General features: G+C 41.5%; 1 protein-coding gene across 1 annotated transcript in view; it reads right to left on the bottom strand.

Moving 5' to 3' along the window:
• Nucleotides 1-12,479: 12,479 nt before the first annotated feature.
• Nucleotides 12,480-21,227, bottom strand: part of LOC146548275 (NLR family CARD domain-containing protein 3-like) — a 47,005-nt gene continuing 38,257 nt past the window's right edge. The window contains exon 5 of the mRNA XM_085263837.1: nt 12,480-12,675. Coding sequence (XP_085119963.1) covers nt 12,480-12,675 — 196 coding nt within the window. The remainder of the gene's footprint in view (nt 12,676-21,227) is intronic.

The following is a 21,227-nucleotide window of genomic DNA, read 5'->3' as shown; positions in this document are numbered from 1 at the left end:
GCACTTAATGCAGACATATTATTAGAATTTGGGCTATAATGATTGTATTGATGTATATGAACTTTAAATGCTCCCAAAAATGGCACTACAGCATGTAAAAATATAATATGAGCTCTGCCAGACTTGGTAAAACATGTACATTTATGTTTTAGGATGTTACTTATATAGATAATTACAGATTAGTGTTATAATACTATTAGTGCCAACTTCAGTGTCCTTTATTTTGTGAAGAAGCTCTTACAGAAATGAGCAGAAACATTAAATAATCCAGGCAACAGATGGAGAGATTTAAAGATCAATAGAGTGTGTGGGTAGACCGGGTTGAACTTGATTAATACCTAAAATATTTCACTTTTCTAAAGGATGACGATGAGCCAGATCAGCCCTATACAAACCTTCAGCAGCCATCGAGTGATTCCTACCAGACTATCATCTCAGTGAACCATCAACACGACAACAAGACACGCTCAGCAAGAAGCACAGGAACTGTGGGAGTGGATAATAAAGCTCTATGAAACATTTTAAAGTATATAAAACTTTAGGTGACATACTAATATAATAATATTCATATATTATAATAAACGTCCATCTTTTCACACTGGATAGTTGTTTCCCAGTAATGGAGACCATTCAGTCATAATACTCCAACTCAGGCTCTCAGATTTAATACAATACAAACACAATAAACTGTGGCAAACATGACTCTTTGTATCAGACTAGTTTTGTTTTTGAACAAACATCTCATCATAATTTGAACACAATGTCCATCCAGATAAACAGAGAGATCAGTCTGGCTTAAACAATGTTGGTGGTTTACCTTCTACTGTCCTTCCACTTTTATGCACTTCTATTTTAGACATAGTAAAAGTTTCAGTGTAGACACAAGAGGTGAAATAAGGAGGGTGCAAGTCTTCCTGCTTTCACTATAGTCTACCTCACACTGTCAGCCACAGTTACTTCCTCACCAGCATGACTGCACGGAAACTCTGCTTTCTCCTGCTTCTGCTTGTGGTTTTTAGCAGTGAAGGTAAATATATATAATTAAAAAAGAAAAGCTGTAAAGCCAGGTGTTTAAGAAGAAAGCTTTAGTTAGGTTAGTGAAATAATATATGTGATTGATTTTCCCACAACAACAAATATATAGAAACTATAATCCCGATTTTGTTTCATTTTAACTGGAACAATTTATAGAGACTCTTGTGAAGACAATTGGAAAGAAACCCGATTCCACTCAAATATGCAGCAAAACAACTCTGAATATTACTGTGATGATACTGTGTGAGATCAGCACAGAGAGGAGCCGAGGAGAACAGTGTCGTCTGCTCTATCGTTACGACCGAGGCTTTATTCATGGCTGTGACTCCAGGTTCACACTGATCAAAGAAAATGAGACTGTGTTTCTCCACCTGCTCAACTTAACATCTGAAGACAGTGGGAACTACACCTGTGAGTGTGGATTTCGTGGTGGATTGTATGTTCTCCATCTCAGTGTGACTGTGAGAGGTAAAAACATTTTCTATTTATACCCACACCGCAGATTCAAGGTGGATGTTTGGAACTGCGTTAACACTTTCTTTTCTGTCATACATGGTTTGAGGTCGTCATTCCCGCCTGCAGCGGATTAATGAAAGGTTTCAGTCAGGAGATGAACATCTGGAATGTTTTTAAGCTCTTCTTCTGGCTAATTTGTTTAAAATTTCATTATAAAACTGCTCCAATCACAACTTTGGTGTTATTTCATCAGTGAAGTGTTTGAATGATGCAATTGAAACTCTAATGTAATGAAAAGATAAACATGTTTTCCACTTTAATATAACAGGTTAATGCAAATTTCGTGACTTTTCACGTTTTCAAAATGAAGTTTTTTTGTGTGTGTGTGGAAACATTCAACAGACGATGGAGATTCTTCTGGCATGAAGTTCATGGCTACAGTTCCCATCATTTCTGCTGCTGCTTCACTCATCAGTGTGGCTGTGATAACCTGTGGTTACAGCCTGAGGAGAAATCCTCGCAGGTGAAAACTTTTACTGACGCACTTAAACTCATGAAATGACCCTTTGAAATCACTTGAGCACATTACTGCATACAGCAGCCACTGTGGTGTTCAAAGTATCTCATAGGTTCTTTTAAAACACCACACATTAGTTGTAGACATAGCTAGTCTTGTTTTTGAGGTATTTTTCACCCCATGACCTCTGATGTTTTTATCCTAACAGAGAAAACAGATCAGGTCTAACTAACTTAACAGGATCTGAAACTCGCCAGATGTTTGTGAGTTTTCCATAGTTCTGTTTTACACTTAATTGTGCCGAGGCTGCAGTGCATTATGTCTGTGTTTTAAGCTGCACTTTAATTAAATGTAAATGACAGTGTAAATTGTTGTTTAGGACAAAGAGGACCGCTACATGAGCCTTCATCGGCAAAACATCGATGTCTACCAAACTATCTCCTCCGGTCGCCTTCATCATGATGCTGAGGCCACTGCATGTCACAGTCATGTACAATAATAATCAGAGATGGAGTTTTTATCCTGACTACGTGATCTATAAAACTATGATGCTAGACATGCTATCTATAAAAGACACTGACATTTTAACTTGCCAGCATCATGTGTACTGTTAGTTTGTTTTGCACTGAAAAAAGAGAAAAATATTAACGTCCAGTAAAACTTGTAATTATGTTGTGAATGAATTGCCTTAATTCATGGCTTTTAACACCATTTAATTTGTTTTTTATCTGGTTTGAACGTTGAAAATCCTGCCACTTGGCTCTGTGGCCTCTGCCACCATTATGGTTTTTGCTATACTGGTCCACTTGATAGTCATATTTGATGATGATTTTACTTTATTTTGAGTCATTAGAATCAGAACGGGGGTCAGGAAAGAAGAAAAAAGATAAGCTGGGGAGAAAGTTAACAGAAGAAGAGGGAAAAATAGAGAAGAAGAGAAATAGATGGAGAGGAAGAGGGAAAAAATACTGAAAATCTATTTCATCATCTGCTGAAAAACACAAGGAAAAACCAACACAGTGGGGAACCCACAGCAACAACCAATAATATGCAGTAAGTAGGCTAGTAAGTAGTAGTAAATAATAGATATTAAATGTTACTGAGCAGTAAATGGGCCCAGAGGGCCGAGACCTGAGGGCACCCCACCCGCAGCACAGGCCCAACAGAGCCAGGGGGCCGGGCCCCACCGAGCAGCCGCCCAGAGTGAGCCACTAAACACAGAGAACCACTAATGCACTGTGGGTGGGGGCACCAGCTACTGGCAGGAAGTGTGGTGGGGGGAAATAATACGTGACTATTTTTATGTGGAGTGGAATTAAACTGCCATAGAATATGCTTGTGGTGGATTTGACTCAACACAAGCGTATTGTCAAAGTGTTCTTTGGCATGCATCGAGACAGTTTCTCAGATACTGAAGTGACTTGAGCAGAGCCAGTTAAAGCCTACTGTGCTTGAGTGGGCAGCTCAAGTTTCCACGTGGAAGGTTTAGTGAGACAAAGACAGGAAGTTAAAGCTGCTGACTAATAATCTGCAGGTTCCTGATTTGAGTCTCTGTTAAGAGGATGGTGTCTCTGAGATAATTGCTTTTGTGCATCGATAAATAAACAGGGAAATAAATGAATAGAAAAAAGCATCCGAGCGGATGTGCACCGATGGTGTGCCCACTGGTCTTAAAGTGCCTTTGCGCCCCTTACCATTTATGGAGGTCCCATTTGGGCACATTGGCATGGACCTATAGTGTACATGGATGTTGCTTTGTATTAGTTCTGGTATATTATACAACACAATAACATGATGCAGTGCTGCTGTGCACCATTTCTGCAAAGAGTGTGGTGCAAGCAAGGAAGATAAGATAACTCTTGCACAGTCATACCTAGTGCAATAATACAACAAAATTGGAAACTGTCCCACCATAACACAATCATTTAGATACAATATTGGACTTTGTTTACATGTAACTGCACAAATAGAATTTAGAAATGTAATTATTGACAAGAGTGAACAACCACTTATAATGTAATCTACAGCTGTGACCAAACAGCTAGATAGAGAATCAGAAGTGTTGTGTTTTCTACAAAGTTTGCTGTTTCAGTGAGAGTCATATGTCATATCATTTCAAACAGTGGCGATCCAGAAATGTTGTACAAACGAGTAAGACTAACTACAGACTTTAGCCAAAGTTGTTAAGTTAGCTAAAGAGTTGGGATTGTGTGTAAGGCATAAATAAACCTAAAATGCAATGTTTTGGACGTTCTTTGGCACATTTCCCTACTGTAGGGGTCTCTGCAAGCATACGGGGCTCTGAGAGGGAACAAGATGACAACGAGGAATTCTACTGGAAACAGTCGATCATGTCTGTCAAAGCTGAATTCAGGGCAAACTAGGCTAAATTAGTGTTTTTAGCTAACAGCTACAGTAAGCATAAAAGTGACTGTTGGGCTATTATTTGTTAACAGGGGCGATTTTAGCCCATTTTTGGGGTGCTTTGGTTCATTTTTGGGGGTGCTTCAGCACTTACTTACTTTTTTTTGACAATATTTCCTGTTTGTGTGACACACTACTAAAAATATAAAAGGCAGAACTTGGTTGAGAGGTAACATTTTAACAACAAAAGTATCCATAATATTTTTTAATATTTTGTAATAATTTATTTGTAATAATTTATTCTGTTTCAGGAGTGTTTTTATGCATCTGTATTATATTATACAAACACATTAAAAGTGAATCTCTGTCCAAAATATGCACTCAGTTTACTTCTTACTCACTATGAGCATCATTCATTATTCTCCTCCAGTAATTAAGGTTAGGATATGTATTTTTTTTATTCCAATCCATTCTTCTTTGGCAGCATTTAAATAACCTTGATCAGAATTGATGGTTTTGTTACAGACTTTTCAAAAAAGTGTTTTGCTTTTCTTTCACAAATGTGGGATTAAATTGTTAAAAAGTACAAAACAGTGATGTCATGTTTTGTGACGAGGACCCAGGCACAGAGAGACTTGATGGATTTAATAATCTTTTGATTTAATAAAGAAATTTGCAGACTTGCACAGAGATGGTAAAATTATGATGACTGATAAAGGAGACGAAGACAACAGACGATGAGGACAGGGAGGATGCAGGGACAGAGACGGGGAAGAAGTCTCATTGTGACGAGTAAAGTGTATCTTGGCTGGCTGGGCAGCTCTCTGGGTGCTCAGCCCCCCGAAGCTCTGATCCTAGAATCCTCCCTGAATTGTGTTAATACAGTATGTCAACATGAAAGCATAACTGTACAGGGTGGGCCAGTTATATGGATACACCGTAATAACATAGGAATGGTTGGTGATGTTAAAGTCCTGTTTGTGGCACATTAGTATATGTGAGGGGGCAAACTCCTCAAGTTCGGTGGTGACCATGGTGGCCATTTAGAAGTCGGCCATCTGATACCAAATGATACCAAACAAGGCAAAGTAAATAATTTTTAAAGGTAAATGTAGAGGAAACATCAAAAGTTGTCACGGCTGGGGCAGCAGTCGTGTGGTGGAGTGAATGAGGACCAAGATGCAGACGGCGGTGGAGATGCGAGTGGAGATTTATTTACAGTGAAAATAACAAAGGTGAGGGAAGAAGTGAACATCAACCTAAACTGGGAAGAACTAACAGACAAAGCAGAAAACATGAGGGCAGCAGGGAAACACAGAGATGACACGAAGAAGGCAGAGAGACGTGGAGAAACACCGATGGACACGGAGACTTTTCACCTGTTCCTTTTGTTTGAAGTGGCCGAACTTGGCCACAGTAGGACGTGGTCTCCCGGTCGCAGCCCGCATGGGGCCGATGCGATGCACTCTATCAAAGGCCATGTTCTTCACCGTGTCCTCCAGCAGCTTCAGGTGGGTTTTGATGAAGTTTTTGCACTCTGAGCCTTCTTCATCACAAGATCCTGGAAGCACTGATCAATGTAATCTTGGAGAGCCTCTAAACTCTCCCCGTTGTTCTCCAGGGTGTTGGAGATGATTTAGACAAATACTGTTAGTTAGAAGACTATTGATAAGTGTATTTGGTAATACTGAAGCTTAAAGGAATTTGTTCAATTCTAAACTACCATTCGCTTTAATTTTACGCCAAAATCTCCGGCGTCTGACGTCAGTTACAACATGAGTCGCTTACCTCTGTCACTCTGAAGTCACATTGAGTTTTCCTCACTGACTGTTTCTGACAAGATTGTGGGAGCAACACAAAAAGCAGCTTCAGCTGGAAACACACAGTTTAGTGTCTTTGCTGCTCGCTTTAAGTCACAATAAACAGGAAACTCATTGTGTCTCATGTCAGAATCACTCATATACAGGACAGGAAGAGGCGGAGCTTATTTCCTGCAGGGAGAGGTTAGCAGTCTGTGTCTTTCTCATTTCTGACTCCTAAAGAGCTGAAAAACACAGGCTGTTATTGGCTGGCTGACACTGGGATTAATGTCCTTGAAGCCAGCAGTCTTTAATGTCCAGGTTCAGAACGGGCAGGTGAAAAACAGTCCTTTATGTCCTCTGATGTTCAATAAACTGTCCTGATTACTGAGGGAGCAGAGAAAGTGTCTCCATCACTCACCACAGCTGGATGCTCTGAAATCCTGGAATCCAGCTGTGGAGAGGAGCGCCGGCGGCGTGGACGCAGTTTAGTAATCAGGGAACGGGAGAGGAGGGAAACACAGCTGGGACCAATTACACACACGAGACAGGAAACAGTAACACAGGACTGTCAAAGTAAAACAGGAAATATAACACAGAGTCCAAAGTAAGGAGACGTGGGACACAGTGAAGACACAGAAACAGAAACCAGAACTATAATCACAAAACAAACTCAGAAACATAAAGAGTGAATCAGCTGATTCAGTGTTTGTGACAAAAACATGGATCCTGGTTAATAACTTTTATTTGTTTGTTTCTGTATTATTTTGTGTATCGTTCTTATGAGCTGTTGTTTTGTCAGTGAAATATTATTTCATTGTTTTAAGCTTTTTGTTGACTTTGAAGTGCTTAAGTTGATATTTTTGAACATTTAATTTGTTCGATTATTGTCGAGTCGATAAAACTGTCAAACGCACAGCTGCTTCCAGCATGGCCGGAGGAGAGGTGGCCGAGCAGACGCACAACACACACAGCTCACAGGTTTGCATTTCTAGATATTGCAGATGTTGCAGAAATTGAGAGTAAAGAACTCAGAGATCCAGCGCTGTCTCCTGCCCCTTATTTATACACCACAACACAACGACAGGCGTAACTCACACAAACGGGTAACATGAGGCTCAGATGCTTTGGACGTGTTCACATATACTGGACACAGAATGATGAAGATGGAGCTGCAGGAAGGAGGAAAAGAGGAAAAACACAGAAAAGATTCACAGATGTGGTGAAAAAGGACACGACAGCTTCTGTTTGTTAGTTTGGTTTTTCTTTATTTGGTAAAGATTCAGAAATAAAGAGAAGATCACATGTTTGAATATTATATTAACGTTCTGTAATTACAACAAGTTGTAAAATCTTTCCAGAGTGAGACAGAGACTGTGCAGAGACTGTAGAAGGACAGAGCAGCAGCAGAGCAGTCCAGATACACTGATGATCCTCTGTCAGATCCAGAGGGACACACAGGGCTGATGCTGGACTCTACATTGTGTCTGACAGTGGAGCTGTTCTCAGAGCAGTTCACTCTGCAGCACTGACAGTCATCTGCACTTCATTCCTCTGTCAGTCACTGCTGGATGAAGCTCTCCTCTCCACCTCCCAGTAACATGGCCCAGTCAGAGCGTCTCTACTAGAGATGGCACGATACCACTTTTTTATGTCCGATACCGATATCATAAATTTGGATATCTGCCGATACCGATATGAATCCAATATAGTGTTTTTTAATCAACAAAACTGTTTTTTAAATATCTTGCTGCATTTTGCAAGTCTGCAAGTTCATACTCAAGTTTAAAACAACAACTACACTAAAGCTATTCTGTTATACATAAAAAAATATTTCATAGTTCAGCAACACTGATCAATCTAATAAACATAAACCTACACCATCCTCCCTATTCTGGTATTTTAAAGAGTACTTAGCATATATATTAAGCAACCTAACTAATAGGGTTCCAACTCCCAGCAACAACAAAAATAAATAAATAAAAAATAGGGAACCACCCCTCACGCGCCACCTCATGATGCTTAATCAACGTAATCAACCTTAATTTGATGCAGTGTGAAAAAAAATGCACAGAAATCAATTATTTTTCAAGAAATATTAAATAGATTCAACATCTTTCTTCAACAAAATTGCAGACTGCACAGATGGTACCTTCCCAAAGGAAAAAGTACTATAGCTTACTAGGGTATATATATTAGACTTAATAGTCACTATATACAGTAATGGACTTCTATTCATTTTGCATCAAATTAAAACTTTGGGTGTCAGATAATTATTTATTAAAAGCTAGACATTTTAAATGAGAATAAGAAAGAAAAGTATGTCTTTGTGCCCCCTTTTCCCTGTTAATGCCCTATCGGCCCCCCTGGCTAAACTTTGCTAGATCCGCCCCTGCACAGTTACCAGCGTCAGCTGTAGAAAAAGATCCTGGTGTAGAAAGAAATATTAAATAAATTGTAACAACAGCTTATAGAGCTTAAACGTGCTGCTGTTGTTCAGCCGCTGGTTTCCTCTTTCTGGCGCAAAGTGGACCAAAAACAAACAAGTGAGGCGGACTCGCGACAGAAAAGCCGATCAGCTGATCATTTAAGCAGTTTCATGATTGAAGTAGCAGCTGGAGAGCGAGAGGCAGTCGCTCGTTAAGCTTAACGTGGGAATGCTTTACAAACATTCAGAGATGGACTTACACACTTGCTTTACTTCTCTCTGGGATAACTTTGTCGGAGATGAAATGCCGGGTTGCTAGCGAAGCTCCAAATGCTATCCAGACCACCGACAGGTCCCGCATGCCACAGCTGCTCTATCACGTGATGCATACTGCTACGAGTGCTAACGTTCTGAGGTGAGTTACGGCGTGTTGCAAGTTTTGTGAGGTGCTTTCATGATATTTAATGGATCGGATTACATTTTTTATTTTTCTCCGATATCCGATCCAGTAATTTAGGTCAGTATCGGACCGATACCGATACGTAATATCGGATCGGTCCATCTCTAGTCTCTACACACAAGCTGCTGCTGCTTCAACCTCTCTGGATCATCAGGACACAGCTGCTCCTCTCTCAGCACACACACCGTCCTGTTTACCATCATCAGCTCCACCTGCAGAGAGAAGGAGGAAGAGCAGAGGAGATAAACGAGTGTTTCCAGAGACTCTTCATCAGCTGTCAGTCAGTGATGCAGCACATCCAGTATAAAGAGCAGCAGGGACGTCAGTGCTGGGACTGTACTAGGACTCATTGTTGCTTCACTTTTTCTAATCTTTGGATTTTTATTGAAGTTGCTGAAAATGTTTTTCCCTCCTAGTTTGAGTTTGGACTTTCATTCATTAGAAGAACCTTGGTGTGTCCACTCTGAGCTCTGTAGGAACCCCAACAACAAGCCCAACAATCCAGATGGACGGTTCCAGCTGTTAACTGGAGGAATTCCATCCAAACATCTGCTCTCACTAAATTCTTCCTCACCTACAGACTGTGTTCTTCACTGCTTTAAACTTGGAAATCAATGCAGTCATTGGTCTGCGTGCTGCTTTGTTCAGAGAGCTGATTGGCTGTTGACAGTGTTTGATCAGAGCGTGTCAGCCGTTACTATGGTGACCATAAAGGTGAGAAACAGGAAGTGTTTGTGTCCAATCCTGAAGCCTGTCACCGTTCTCCTCTCACAGCTTCACTGAGAAGCTGCAGCTTTACAGGAAACACTGGATCTTTGTTTCATACTGACTGTGTTTAGTACAATACTGCTGACAGCACCACCCACTCACTCCATCACTCTACTTACAGCAGAGTCTCCAGTCTGTAGTCTGGACTCTGCTGAAGATCAGACAGCTGCTTCACATCTGGATCCTTCAGGTTGTAGTTGGAGCTCAGGTCCAGCTGTCTCAGATGGGAGGGGTTGGACTTCAGTGCTGCTGCCAGATAATCACAGCTGATCTTTGACAAACCACAGACACTCAATCTGTATAAAGAATGAAAGATGTAAGTTTATTAGACAAAGTGCTTGAAATCATTCAGTGTTTCATCATCTGTTCAGAGCTGAAGAAGGTTCAGAATGTAGAAGTTTAGAAAATGGAAACTCCAAACAGCTGAAGCCAACAGGAAGCAGCTTCAAACAGGAAACTGTGCAGAGTTTCAGACTATATGTCCTGATGCAGCCAGTTGGATTTTGGAGATTTGAATCTCTGTTCTGTGACTAAGTCCTTGAATCATTTCTTCCAGTTGGTCCAACAAGACAGACTAAGTATTGGACATGTGTTGTGGCTCCATCAGGGGAGCTTCTAAATGTGATGCGATGGCCCCTCTGGGTCTGTCAGGTCACAGCACTGAAGAGAGCTCAAACTGGGCACACAGCTGTTCCAGTCTGGACCAAAGACTCCATACTGGGACTGAGGGACTGCTTTGACTGCACCCACTGGGACTTTTTAAAGGCTCATGTTCTCACTTAGATCATCGATTTCTACTGACATTTCTTTCTGGGAAAAATGGGGATTACTTTGGAAACAGGAAGTATTTTCCCCAATAAGCAGCCCTGGATTAGTAAATCACTCCAACATGTTCTCAGGCAGAAGAAGCTGTCTTGTTATGAGGGAGAGAAGAAAAAGATTGAGGCACAGAAACCTGTTGAAAGAGAGATAAAGCAGCTAAAATCAGGTGTAAAAGTAAAGCAGAGGATGAGCTGAATAAAGGACACTCAAGGCTGGCTTGGAAAGGAATGAAGTCCATGGTGGGGATGCAGGACAAGGAGCAAAGATGAATGTGATGCTGAATCAGCAGAAGACTTGGACTCATTTGATTCCAGCTTTGATATCATTGATTTCAATGAAGAGCTTTGTGATTGTAGCAAAGGGCTGGTAGCTCTGAGAGTCCCACTGATGAGGTGTTTGTGTGGAAATCTCTTAGTGGGACCAAAGAGAGAAAAAGCCCTGGTCCTGATGCTGTGGGAGGGAAATGATTGAAGTGTGCTGTGAGGAACTGACTGGGAGATTTTCACACATTTTCCAGTCCTCCTTGGAACAACAGGAAGTTCCCAGCATATGGAAACAAAGGTTAAGTGTCCTATGGCACTCAGTGATGATGGTGCTGTGGCCCCACCACCTCCACCTCTTTGTAAAGGAACTAACTGTAATCTGAAGCTTCAAATGGAACTAAGACTTCCTCCACTAGGTGGCAGTGTCTGATGAGAAAGTGTTAGTGGAGCTGGCCTGGAGTCAGAAACAGGAAGATGCAGGATTTGGGCTGAAATGGGCAAAAGTGGTTAGCACTAGTGCCTTAGAGCAAGAAGGTTGTAGGTTGAAGCTTGTTGGTCAGCTGGGCCTTTCTGTGGAGGTTGGATGTTCTCCCACAGTCCAATGAAATGCTGCTTAGGTTCATTGGTGCTTCTACATTGGCTGTAGGTGTGGATGTGAGGGAGTGCTTCTCTGTCGCTCTCTGTTGGCCCTGTGATGGACTGCTCACCTGTGCAGGTGGACCACGCCTCTTGCCCTATGACAGCTAGGGCACAGGCTGCAGCCCTGTGAGCCTAAGCTGAATAAACAGTTAGCAAAAATGATCCATAGATGGCCTGAAATCCCCCAGTTAGCAGTTTGGTAGATAGCTATGACATGCTAATCCCATCCAGCAGCTGTATTCTACCTGTAAGCTGATCCCTGCTGAGCCAAAGCACTTTTTCATATACAAATTACAACCTTTAATAGAAACCTATTGGTCAGCATCTTATTAGCCTGCTGTTAGCTTCATTCCACAGAAAACTGAGAGAAACTAACAGAGTTGATAAAGAATAAAGAGAAATGTGCTGATTTAAAGCCTTTGAAGTGCTTCAGATGATCTCTGTCCACTTCTGTCCACTCATTCATTCATGTAAGCTTTCTAATGCAGCTTTGATCTTCACAGTCTGCTTGATGAAACTCATTCTAACCCTGAATGTCAGAGTGTTCCTCCTTCTCTTTCCCATCATTCATGCTGGCAGTGGAGGAGATTTGGATGTTGGACTGTGTTTTGGATGATGTGTGTATGTTTGTGTTGGACTGCTGTCTGTAAAGCAAACGCACATTTTGCTTTGGATTTCAGTGTCACACAGACTTTAAGGTGCAATGAAGAGTTTGAGAGTTTCACAGTGAATTTTCCAGTGGAGGATTTTTCTTCTTCTTTGAAGGTTTGAAATGTGAACATTGTTCTGCTGCAGTCAATGGACTAAACCAGAGAAGAAGAAAACAGACTTTACCATGAAGATCCTCAGTGTGGATCAGTATAATATCAGCCTGATGTCTGCAGTTTAGTGTCAGCACAACTTTCACATCATATTCATCTCAGCACAACTAAAACATGCTGACTGACCCCAGAGTTTCAAGTTTACATCCTGGACTCTCCAGGAAACCACACAGATGCTTCACTCCTGGATCCTGCAGCTTGCTGTTGAAGCTCAGGTCTAGCTCTCTCAGATGGGAGGGGTTGGACTTCAGTGCTGCTGCCAGATAATCACAGCTGATCTTTGACAAACCACAGCTCTTCAATCTGTATAAAGAATGAAAGATGTAAGTTTATTAGACAAAGTGCTTGAAATCATTCAGTGTTTCATCATCTGTTCAGAGCTGAAGAAGGTTCAGAATGTAGAAGTTTAGAAAATGGAAACTCCAAACAGCTGAAGCCAACAGGAAGCAGCTTCAAACAAACACAACAAGAGAAAAAACTCTGAATGTTTCACATTAAAGTCGTACATTTATCATAAAAACAGGACAAAGACTTGAAAAAGTCGTGTTTTTCCTTCCAGGAACCACATGGCTTCACTTTTAAAGGTGAAGTGTGACAGAAATGGACATATTTGAAGTCCAACACCTTTTTCCAGTCACATTATTAAAGCAGACAAACTACAAGCTCATTTTCATTCCAACAAGTCATCTTCTGACCTGGACTAACAACACTGGTCTCTATGTGCAGCTGGCTGTGAGACCAGTGCTCAGGGAGCGTCTACAAAGTGCAACACTGAAAGAACATCACACACTCATTTGCTTCCAGCACTTTCACACAAACATCTACTGTCATTATTGTCACCAAACTCTGTGGATCCTTTATTGCAAATTCAAATGGGATCAAATGGTCAGACAAAAGAGGGTTATGAGGAAATATGATGAAATGTTGTGTATTAGCAGCAACTTATTGAATCTTTTTCCTCAGAAACCAAACAAAATGATTGACAAACATGTTTTTACAAACTCAGTGTTGGACTTGGATCAGCAGGATAAGCTGATGTTTAAAGGCATTTGAGTCTCGCTGTATGAGAGTCCAGTTCTTACTCAATATTTATGGATGATGTTCTTTCAGTGTTGCACTTTGTAGACGCTCCCTGAGCCTCACAGCCAGCTGCACATGGACCAGCTGACATTACCCAGCATTAGAGGCGACTGTAAAAAATTCATGTTCCCATTTAAATGGTTTTAATTTGAATAAAACGATGTTGATTCATTCAATCCTGAATCGATGTTTAATATAAATGTATTTTGCCAGAATCTCAGGTTAAAGCTCACAAACTATTTCAACAAGCAGCAAACAGCTAAAACAGTAAATGAGAGCAGCTAAACACACAAAGATGGAAACACAGAGCGTGGATCGTTCACTCGACGGCACGTACACGGACACGCCGTCGGGGCTGAAAGTGGACAGCTCACAGATCCTGAAGCTGCAGGTTTCATCTGTCTCCAACCAAAACTGAGTGAAGCAGCAGCAAAAGAAGATCCAAACTCTGCTTCACGTTTGATCAATATGCTCATGAATTCTCTCTGACTTTGGCTGTTCCTGCCTGCACAGCTCTCTCTCTCTCTCAGTGTACTCCAAGAACAGCTTCAAACATCTGTTTCTGCATCATTCACTGTTTATTAGCCACCAGTCTGCTGTTGTGTTCAGTGCTGTCGGCCTCTGACAGTAAAGCCTCATTTCTGCTGTTCCATGGAAACTTTTTAAAATGATGACAGATTACAAACTCTCAGCTGTGTCTGTAATCAAACCTCTGTAACTTTGCTTCACTTCAGCAGCATCAGCTCATGTTCACATGTTGCTTCATGGTTTGCTTCAGTTTTTGATCGACTGCAGAATATTTTGAAGGTTATCTGCTATAAAAAGCCAGAAGAGGAAAATCTGCTTCATGTGTTTCTGTTTGATCCTCAGTGACTTTGACACAAAGGCCTCTGCTGTGATGATCACACCTCTGATCAAGTCTCACAGTGTCACAACTGATAAATGATCAGAGTTAGAATATTTCTGACTGTCTGCTGTGTGCCGTGACCTTTGACCTGCTAAAGACAGTCAGCTGTGGATTATTCATTGTTGTGTCTGATACTTAGAACTGTGAGGAAGAAGCTACACAGTTAATCAGGGTCCCCTCTCTCTGAATCAGGAAAGGTGGGCAGGCCGCGTGTGGGCCGCGGGCCATACGTTGAGTATCACTGTTTGAAATGTGAACATTGTTCTGCTGCAGTCAATGGACTAAACCAGAGAAGAAGAAAACAGACTTTACCATGAAGATCCTCAGTGTGGATCAGTATAATATCAGCCTGATGTCTGCAGTTTAGTGTCAGCACAACTTTCACATCATATTCATCTCAGCACAACTAAAACATGCTGACTGACCTCAGAGTTTCAAGTTTACATCCTGGACTCTCCAGGAAACCACACAGATGCTTCACTCCTGGATCCTGCAGCTTGTTGTTGGAGCTCAGGTCCAGCTCTCTCAGATGGGCGGGGTTGGACTTCAGTGCTGCTGCCAGATAATCACAGCTGATCTTTGACAAACCACAGTCCTCCAATCTGTATAAAGAATGAAAGATGTAAGTTTATTAGACAAAGTGCTTGAAATCATTCAGTGTTTCATCATCTGTTCAGAGCTGAAGAAGGTTCAGAATGTAGAAGTTTAGAAAATGGAAACTCCAAACAGCTGAAGCCAACAGGAAGCAGCTTCAAACAGGAAACTGTGCAGAGTTTCAGACTATATGTCCTGATGCAGCCAGTTGGATTTTGGAGATTTGAATCTCTGTTCTGTGACTAAGTCCTTGAATCATTTCTTCCAGTTGGTCCAACAAGAGAGACTAAGTATTGGACATGTGTTGTGGCTCCATCAGGGGAGCTTCTAAATGTGATGTGATGGCCCCTCTGGGTCTGTCAGGTCACAGCACTGAAGAGAGCTCAAACTGGGCACACAGCTGTTCCAGTCTGGACCAAAGACTCCATACTGGGACTGAGGGACTGCTTTGACTGCACCCACTGGGACTTTTTAAAGGCTCATGTTCTCACTTAGATCATCGATTTCTACTGACATTTCTTTCTGGGAAAAATGGGGATTACTTTGGAAACAGGAAGTATTTTCCCCAATAAGCAGCCCTGGATTAGTAAATCACTCCAACATGTTCTCAGGCAGAAGAAGCTGTCTTGTTATGAGGGAGAGAAGAAAAAGATTGAGGCACAGAAACCTGTTGAAAGAGAGATAAAGCAGCTAAAATCAGGTGTAAAAGTAAAGCAGAGGATGAGCTGAATAAAGGACACTCAAGGCTGGCTTGGAAAGGAATGAAGTCCATGGTGGGGATGCAGAACAAGGAGCAAAGATGAATGTGATGCTGAATCAGCAGAAGACTTGGACTCATTTGATTCCAGCTTTGATATCATTGATTTCAATGAAGAGCTTTGTGATTGTAGCAAAGGGCTGGTAGCTCTGAGAGTCCCACTGATGAGGTGTTTGTGTGGAAATCTCTTAGTGGGACCAAAGAGAGAAAAAGCCCTGGTCCTGATGCTGTGGGAGGGAAATGATTGAAGTGTGCTGTGAGGAACTGACTGGGAGATTTTCACACATTTTCCAGTCCTCCTTGGAACAACAGGAAGTTCCCAGCATATGGAAACAAAGGTTAAGTGTCCTATGGCACTCAGTGATGATGGTGCTGTGGCCCCACCACCTCCACCTCTTTGTAAAGGAACTAACTGTAATCTGAAGCTTCAAATGGAACTAAGACTTCCTCCACTAGGTGGCAGTGTCTGATGAGAAAGTGTTAGTGGAGCTGGCCTGGAGTCAGAAACAGGAAGATGCAGGATTTGGGCTGAAATGGGCAAAAGTGGTTAGCACTAGTGCCTTAGAGCAAGAAGGTTGTAGGTTGAAGCTTGTTGGTCAGCTGGGCCTTTCTGTGGAGGTTGGATGTTCTCCCACAGTCCAATGAAATGCTGCTTAGGTTCATTGGTGCTTCTACATTGGCTGTAGGTGTGGATGTGAGGGAGTGCTTCTCTGTCGCTCTCTGTTGGCCCTGTGATGGACTGCTCACCTGTGCAGGTGGACCACGCCTCTTGCCCTATGACAGCTAGGGCACAGGCTGCAGCCCTGTGAGCCTAAGCTGAATAAACAGTTAGCAAAAATGATCCATAGATGGCCTGAAATCCCCCAGTTAGCAGTTTGGTAGATAGCTATGACATGCTAATCCCATCCAGCAGCTGTATTCTACCTGTAAGCTGATCCCTGCTGAGCCAAAGCACTTTTTCATATACAAATTACAACCTTTAATAGAAACCTATTGGTCAGCATCTTATTAGCCTGCTGTTAGCTTCATTCCACAGAAAACTGAGAGAAACTAACAGAGTTGATAAAGAATAAAGAGAAATGTGCTGATTTAAAGCCTTTGAAGTGCTTCAGATGATCTCTGTCCACTTCTGTCCACTCATTCATTCATGTAAGCTTTCTAATGCAGCTTTGATCTTCACAGTCTGCTTGATGAAACTCATTCTAACCCTGAATGTCAGAGTGTTCCTCCTTCTCTTTCCCATCATTCATGCTGGCAGTGGAGGAGATTTGGATGTTGGACTGTGTTTTGGATGATGTGTGTATGTTTGTGTTGGACTGCTGTCTGTAAAGCAAACGCACATTTTGCTTTGGATTTCAGTGTCAGACAGACTTTAAGGTGCAATGAAGAGTTTGAGAGTTTCACAGTGAATTTTCCAGTGGAGGATTTTTCTTCTTCTTTGAAGGTTTGAAATGTGAACATTGTTCTGCTGCAGTCAATGGACTAAACCAGAGAAGAAGAAAACAGACTTTACCATGAAGATCCTCAGTGTGGATCAGTATAATATCAGCCTGATGTCTGCAGTTTAGTGTCAGCACAACTTTCACATCATATTCATCTCAGCACAACTAAAACATGCTGACTGACCTCAGAGTTTCAAGTTTACATCCTGGACTCTCCAGGAAACCACACAGATGCTTCACTCCTGGATCCTGCAGCTTGTTCTTATTCAAAGACAAGGAGTCATTACTCAGGTCCAGCTGTCTCAGATGGGAGGGGTTGGACTTCAGTGCTGCTGCCAGATAATCACAGCTGATCTCTGACAAACCACAGTCCATCAATCTGTATAAAGAATGAAAGATGTAAGTTTATTAGACAAAGAGCTTGAAATCATTCAGTGTTTCATCATCTGTTCAGAGCTGAAGAAGGTTCAGAATGTAGAAGTTTAGAAAATGGAAACTCCAAACAGCTGAAGCCAACAGGAAGCAGCTTCAAACAAACACAACAAGAGAAAAAACTCTGAATGTTTCACATTAAAGTCGTACATTTCTCATAAAAACAGGACAAAGACTTGAAAAAGTCGTGTTTTTCCTTCCAGGAACCACATGGCTTCACTTTTAAAGGTGAAGTGTGACAGAAATGGACATATTTGAAGTCCAACACCTTTTTCCAGTCACATTATTAAAGCAGACAAACTACAAGCTCATTTTCATTCCAACAAGTCATCTTCTGACCTGGACTAACAACACTGGTCTCTATGTGCAGCTGGCTGTGAGACCAGTGCTCAGGGAGCGTCTACAAAGTGCAACACTGAAAGAACATCACACACTCATTTGCTTGCAGCACTTTCACACAAACATCTACTGTCATTATTGTCACCAAACTCTGTGGATCCTTTATTGCAAATTCAAATGGGATCAAATGGTCAGACAAAAGAGGGTTATGAGGAAATATGATGAAATGTTGTGTATTAGCAGCAAGTTATTGAATCATTTTCCTCAGAAACCAAACAAAATGATTGACAAACATGTTTTTACAAACTCAGTGTTGGACTTGGATCAGCAGGATAAGCTGATGTTTAAAGGCATTTGAGTCTCGCTGTATGAGAGTCCAGTTCTTACTCAATATTTATGGATGATGTTCTTTCAGTGTTGCACTTTGTAGACGCTCCCTGAGCCTCACAGCCAGCTGCACATGGACCAGCTGACATTACCCAGCATTAGAGGCGGCTGTAAAAAATTCATGTTCCCATTTAAATGGTTTTAATTTGAATAAAACAATGTTGATTCATTCAATCCTGAATCGATGTTTAATATAAATGTATTTTGCCAGAATCTCAGGTTAAAGCTCACAAACTATTTCAACAAGCAGCAAACAGCTAAAACAGTAAATGAGAGCAGCTAAACACACAAAGATGGAAACACAGAGCGTGGATCGTTCACTCGACGGCACGTACACGGACACGCCGTCGGGGCTGAAAGTGGACAGCTCACAGATCCTGAAGCTGCAGGTTTCATCTGTCTCCAACCAAAACTGAGTGAAGCAGCAGCAAAAGAAGATCCAAACTCTGCTTCACGTTTGATCAATATGCTCATGAATTCTCTCTGACTTTGGCTGTTCCTGCCTGCACAGCTCTCTCTCTCTCAGTGTACTCCAAGAACAGCTTCAAACATCTGTTTCTGCATCATTCACTGTTTATTAGCCACCAGTCTGCTGTTGTGTTCAGTGCTGTCGGCCTCTGACAGTAAAGCCTCATTTCTGCTGTTCCATGGAAACTTTTTAAAATGATGACAGATTACAAACTCTCAGCTGTGTCTGTAATCAAACCTCTGTAACTTTGCTTCACTTCAGCAGCATCAGCTCATGTTCACATGTTGCTTCATGGTTTGCTTCAGTTTTTGATCGACTGCAGAATATTTTGAAGGTTATCTGCTATAAAAAGCCAGAAGAGGAAAATCTGCTTCATGTGTTTCTGTTTGATCCTCAGTGACTTTGACACAAAGGCCTCTGCTGTGATGATCACACCTCTGATCAAGTCTCACAGTGTCACAACTGATAAATGATCAGAGTTAGAATATTTCTGACTGTCTGCTGTGTGCCGTGACCTTTGACCCTCTAAAGACAGTCAGCTGTGGATTATTCATTGTTGTGTCTGATACTTAGAACTGTGAGGAAGAAGCTACACAGTTAATCAGGGTCCCCTCTCTCTGAATCAGGAAAGGTGGGCAGGCCGCGTGTGGGCCGCGGGCCATACGTTGAGTATCACTGTTTGAAATGTGAACATTGTTCTGCTGCAGTCAATGGACTAAACCAGAGAAGAAGAAAACAGACTTTACCATGAAGATCCTCAGTGTGGATCAGTATAATATCAGCCTGATGTCTGCAGTTTAGTGTCAGCACAACTTTCACATCATATTCATCTCAGCACAACTAAAACATGCTGACTGACCTCAGAGTTTCAAATCGACATCGTGGATTCTCCAGCAAATCACACAGATGCTTCACTCCTGGATCCTGCAGGTTGCTGTAGGTTCCACTCAGGTCCACCTCTGTGGGATACGAGGGGTTGGACTTCAGCGCTGCTGCCAGATAATCAAGGCCAATATCTGACAAACCACAGACACTGTATAAAGAATGAAAGATGTAAGTTTATTAGACAAAGTGCTTGAAATCATTCAGTGTTTCATCATCTGTTCAGAGCTGAAGAAGGTTCAGAATGTAGAAGTTTAGAAAATGGAAACTCCAAACAGCTGAAGCCAACAGGAAGCAGCTTCAAACAAACACAACAAGAGAAAAAACTCTGAATGTTTCACATTAAAGTCGTACATTTCTCATAAAAACAGGACAAAGACTTGAAAAAGTCGTGTTTTTTCCTTCCAGGAACCACATGGCTTCACTTTTAAAGGTGAAGTGTGACAGAAATGGACATATTTGAAGTCCAACACCTTTTTCCAGTCACATTATTAAAGCAGACAAACTACAAGCTCATTTTCATTCCAACAAGTCATCTTCTGACCTGGACTAACAACACTGGTCTCTATGTGCAGCTGGCTGTGAGACCAGTGCTCAGGGAGCGTCTACAAAGTGCAACACTGAAAGAACATCACACACTCATTTGCTTCCAGCACTTTCACACAAACATCTACTGTCATTATTGTCACCAAACTCTGTGGATCCTTTATTGCAAATTCAAATGGGATCAAATGGTCAGACAAAAGAGGGTTATGAGGAAATATGATGAAATGTTGTGTATTAGCAGCAAGTTATTGAATCTTTTTCCTCAGAAACCAAACAAAATGATTGACAAACATGTTTTTACAAACTCAGTGTTGGACTTGGATCAGCAGGATAAGCTGATGTTTAAAGGCATTTGAGTCTCGCTGTATGAGAGTCCAGTTCTTACTCAATATTTATGGATGATGTTCTTTCAGTGTTGCACTTTGTAGACGCTCCCTGAGCCTCACAGCCAGCTGCACATGGACCAGCTGACATTACCCAGCATTAGAGGCGGCTGTAAAAAATTCATGTTCCCATTTAAATGGTTTTAATTTGAATAAAACGATGTTGATTCATTCAATCCTGAATCGATGTTTAATATAAATGTATTTTGCCAGAATCTCAGGTTAAAGCTCACAAACTATTTCAACAAGCAGCAAACAGATAAAACAGTAAATGAGAGCAGCTAAACACACAAAGATGGAAACAAAGAGCGTGGACTAAGTGTACTTTTGTGTGAACTGTGGTCCATAGCAGATAATGAGCAGTTTAGGTCTCCCTCAAAGATGATATTGTGTGATGACATATTGGGGAGCCGCGCAAAGACATTAGTGAAAAATCTGTGATCGTCCCAATTAGAGGCGTAGATATTTGCTAAGATCAAAGGAAAACCATAAACTATATTTTCTGCACTTAAAATCCTGTAATTTTCTCATAAATCGACAGTGCGCCTTATGGATGAATTCTGGTTGTGCTTACTGACCTCGAACCGATTTTATGTGCTACACGGCGCTCAGAAACCTTTCAAAAGATGTTTTGGTA

Source organism: Mchenga conophoros, linkage group LG23 (genome assembly GCF_057382185.1).
Source record: "Mchenga conophoros isolate Kocher_MC1m ecotype Shallow Benthic linkage group LG23, M_conophoros_male_GT1.1, whole genome shotgun sequence".
Classification (NCBI taxonomy): Eukaryota; Metazoa; Chordata; class Actinopteri; order Cichliformes; family Cichlidae; genus Mchenga; species Mchenga conophoros.
Note: the sequence above shows the minus strand (reverse complement) of the source record. Positions and strands in the feature narration are given on the sequence as shown.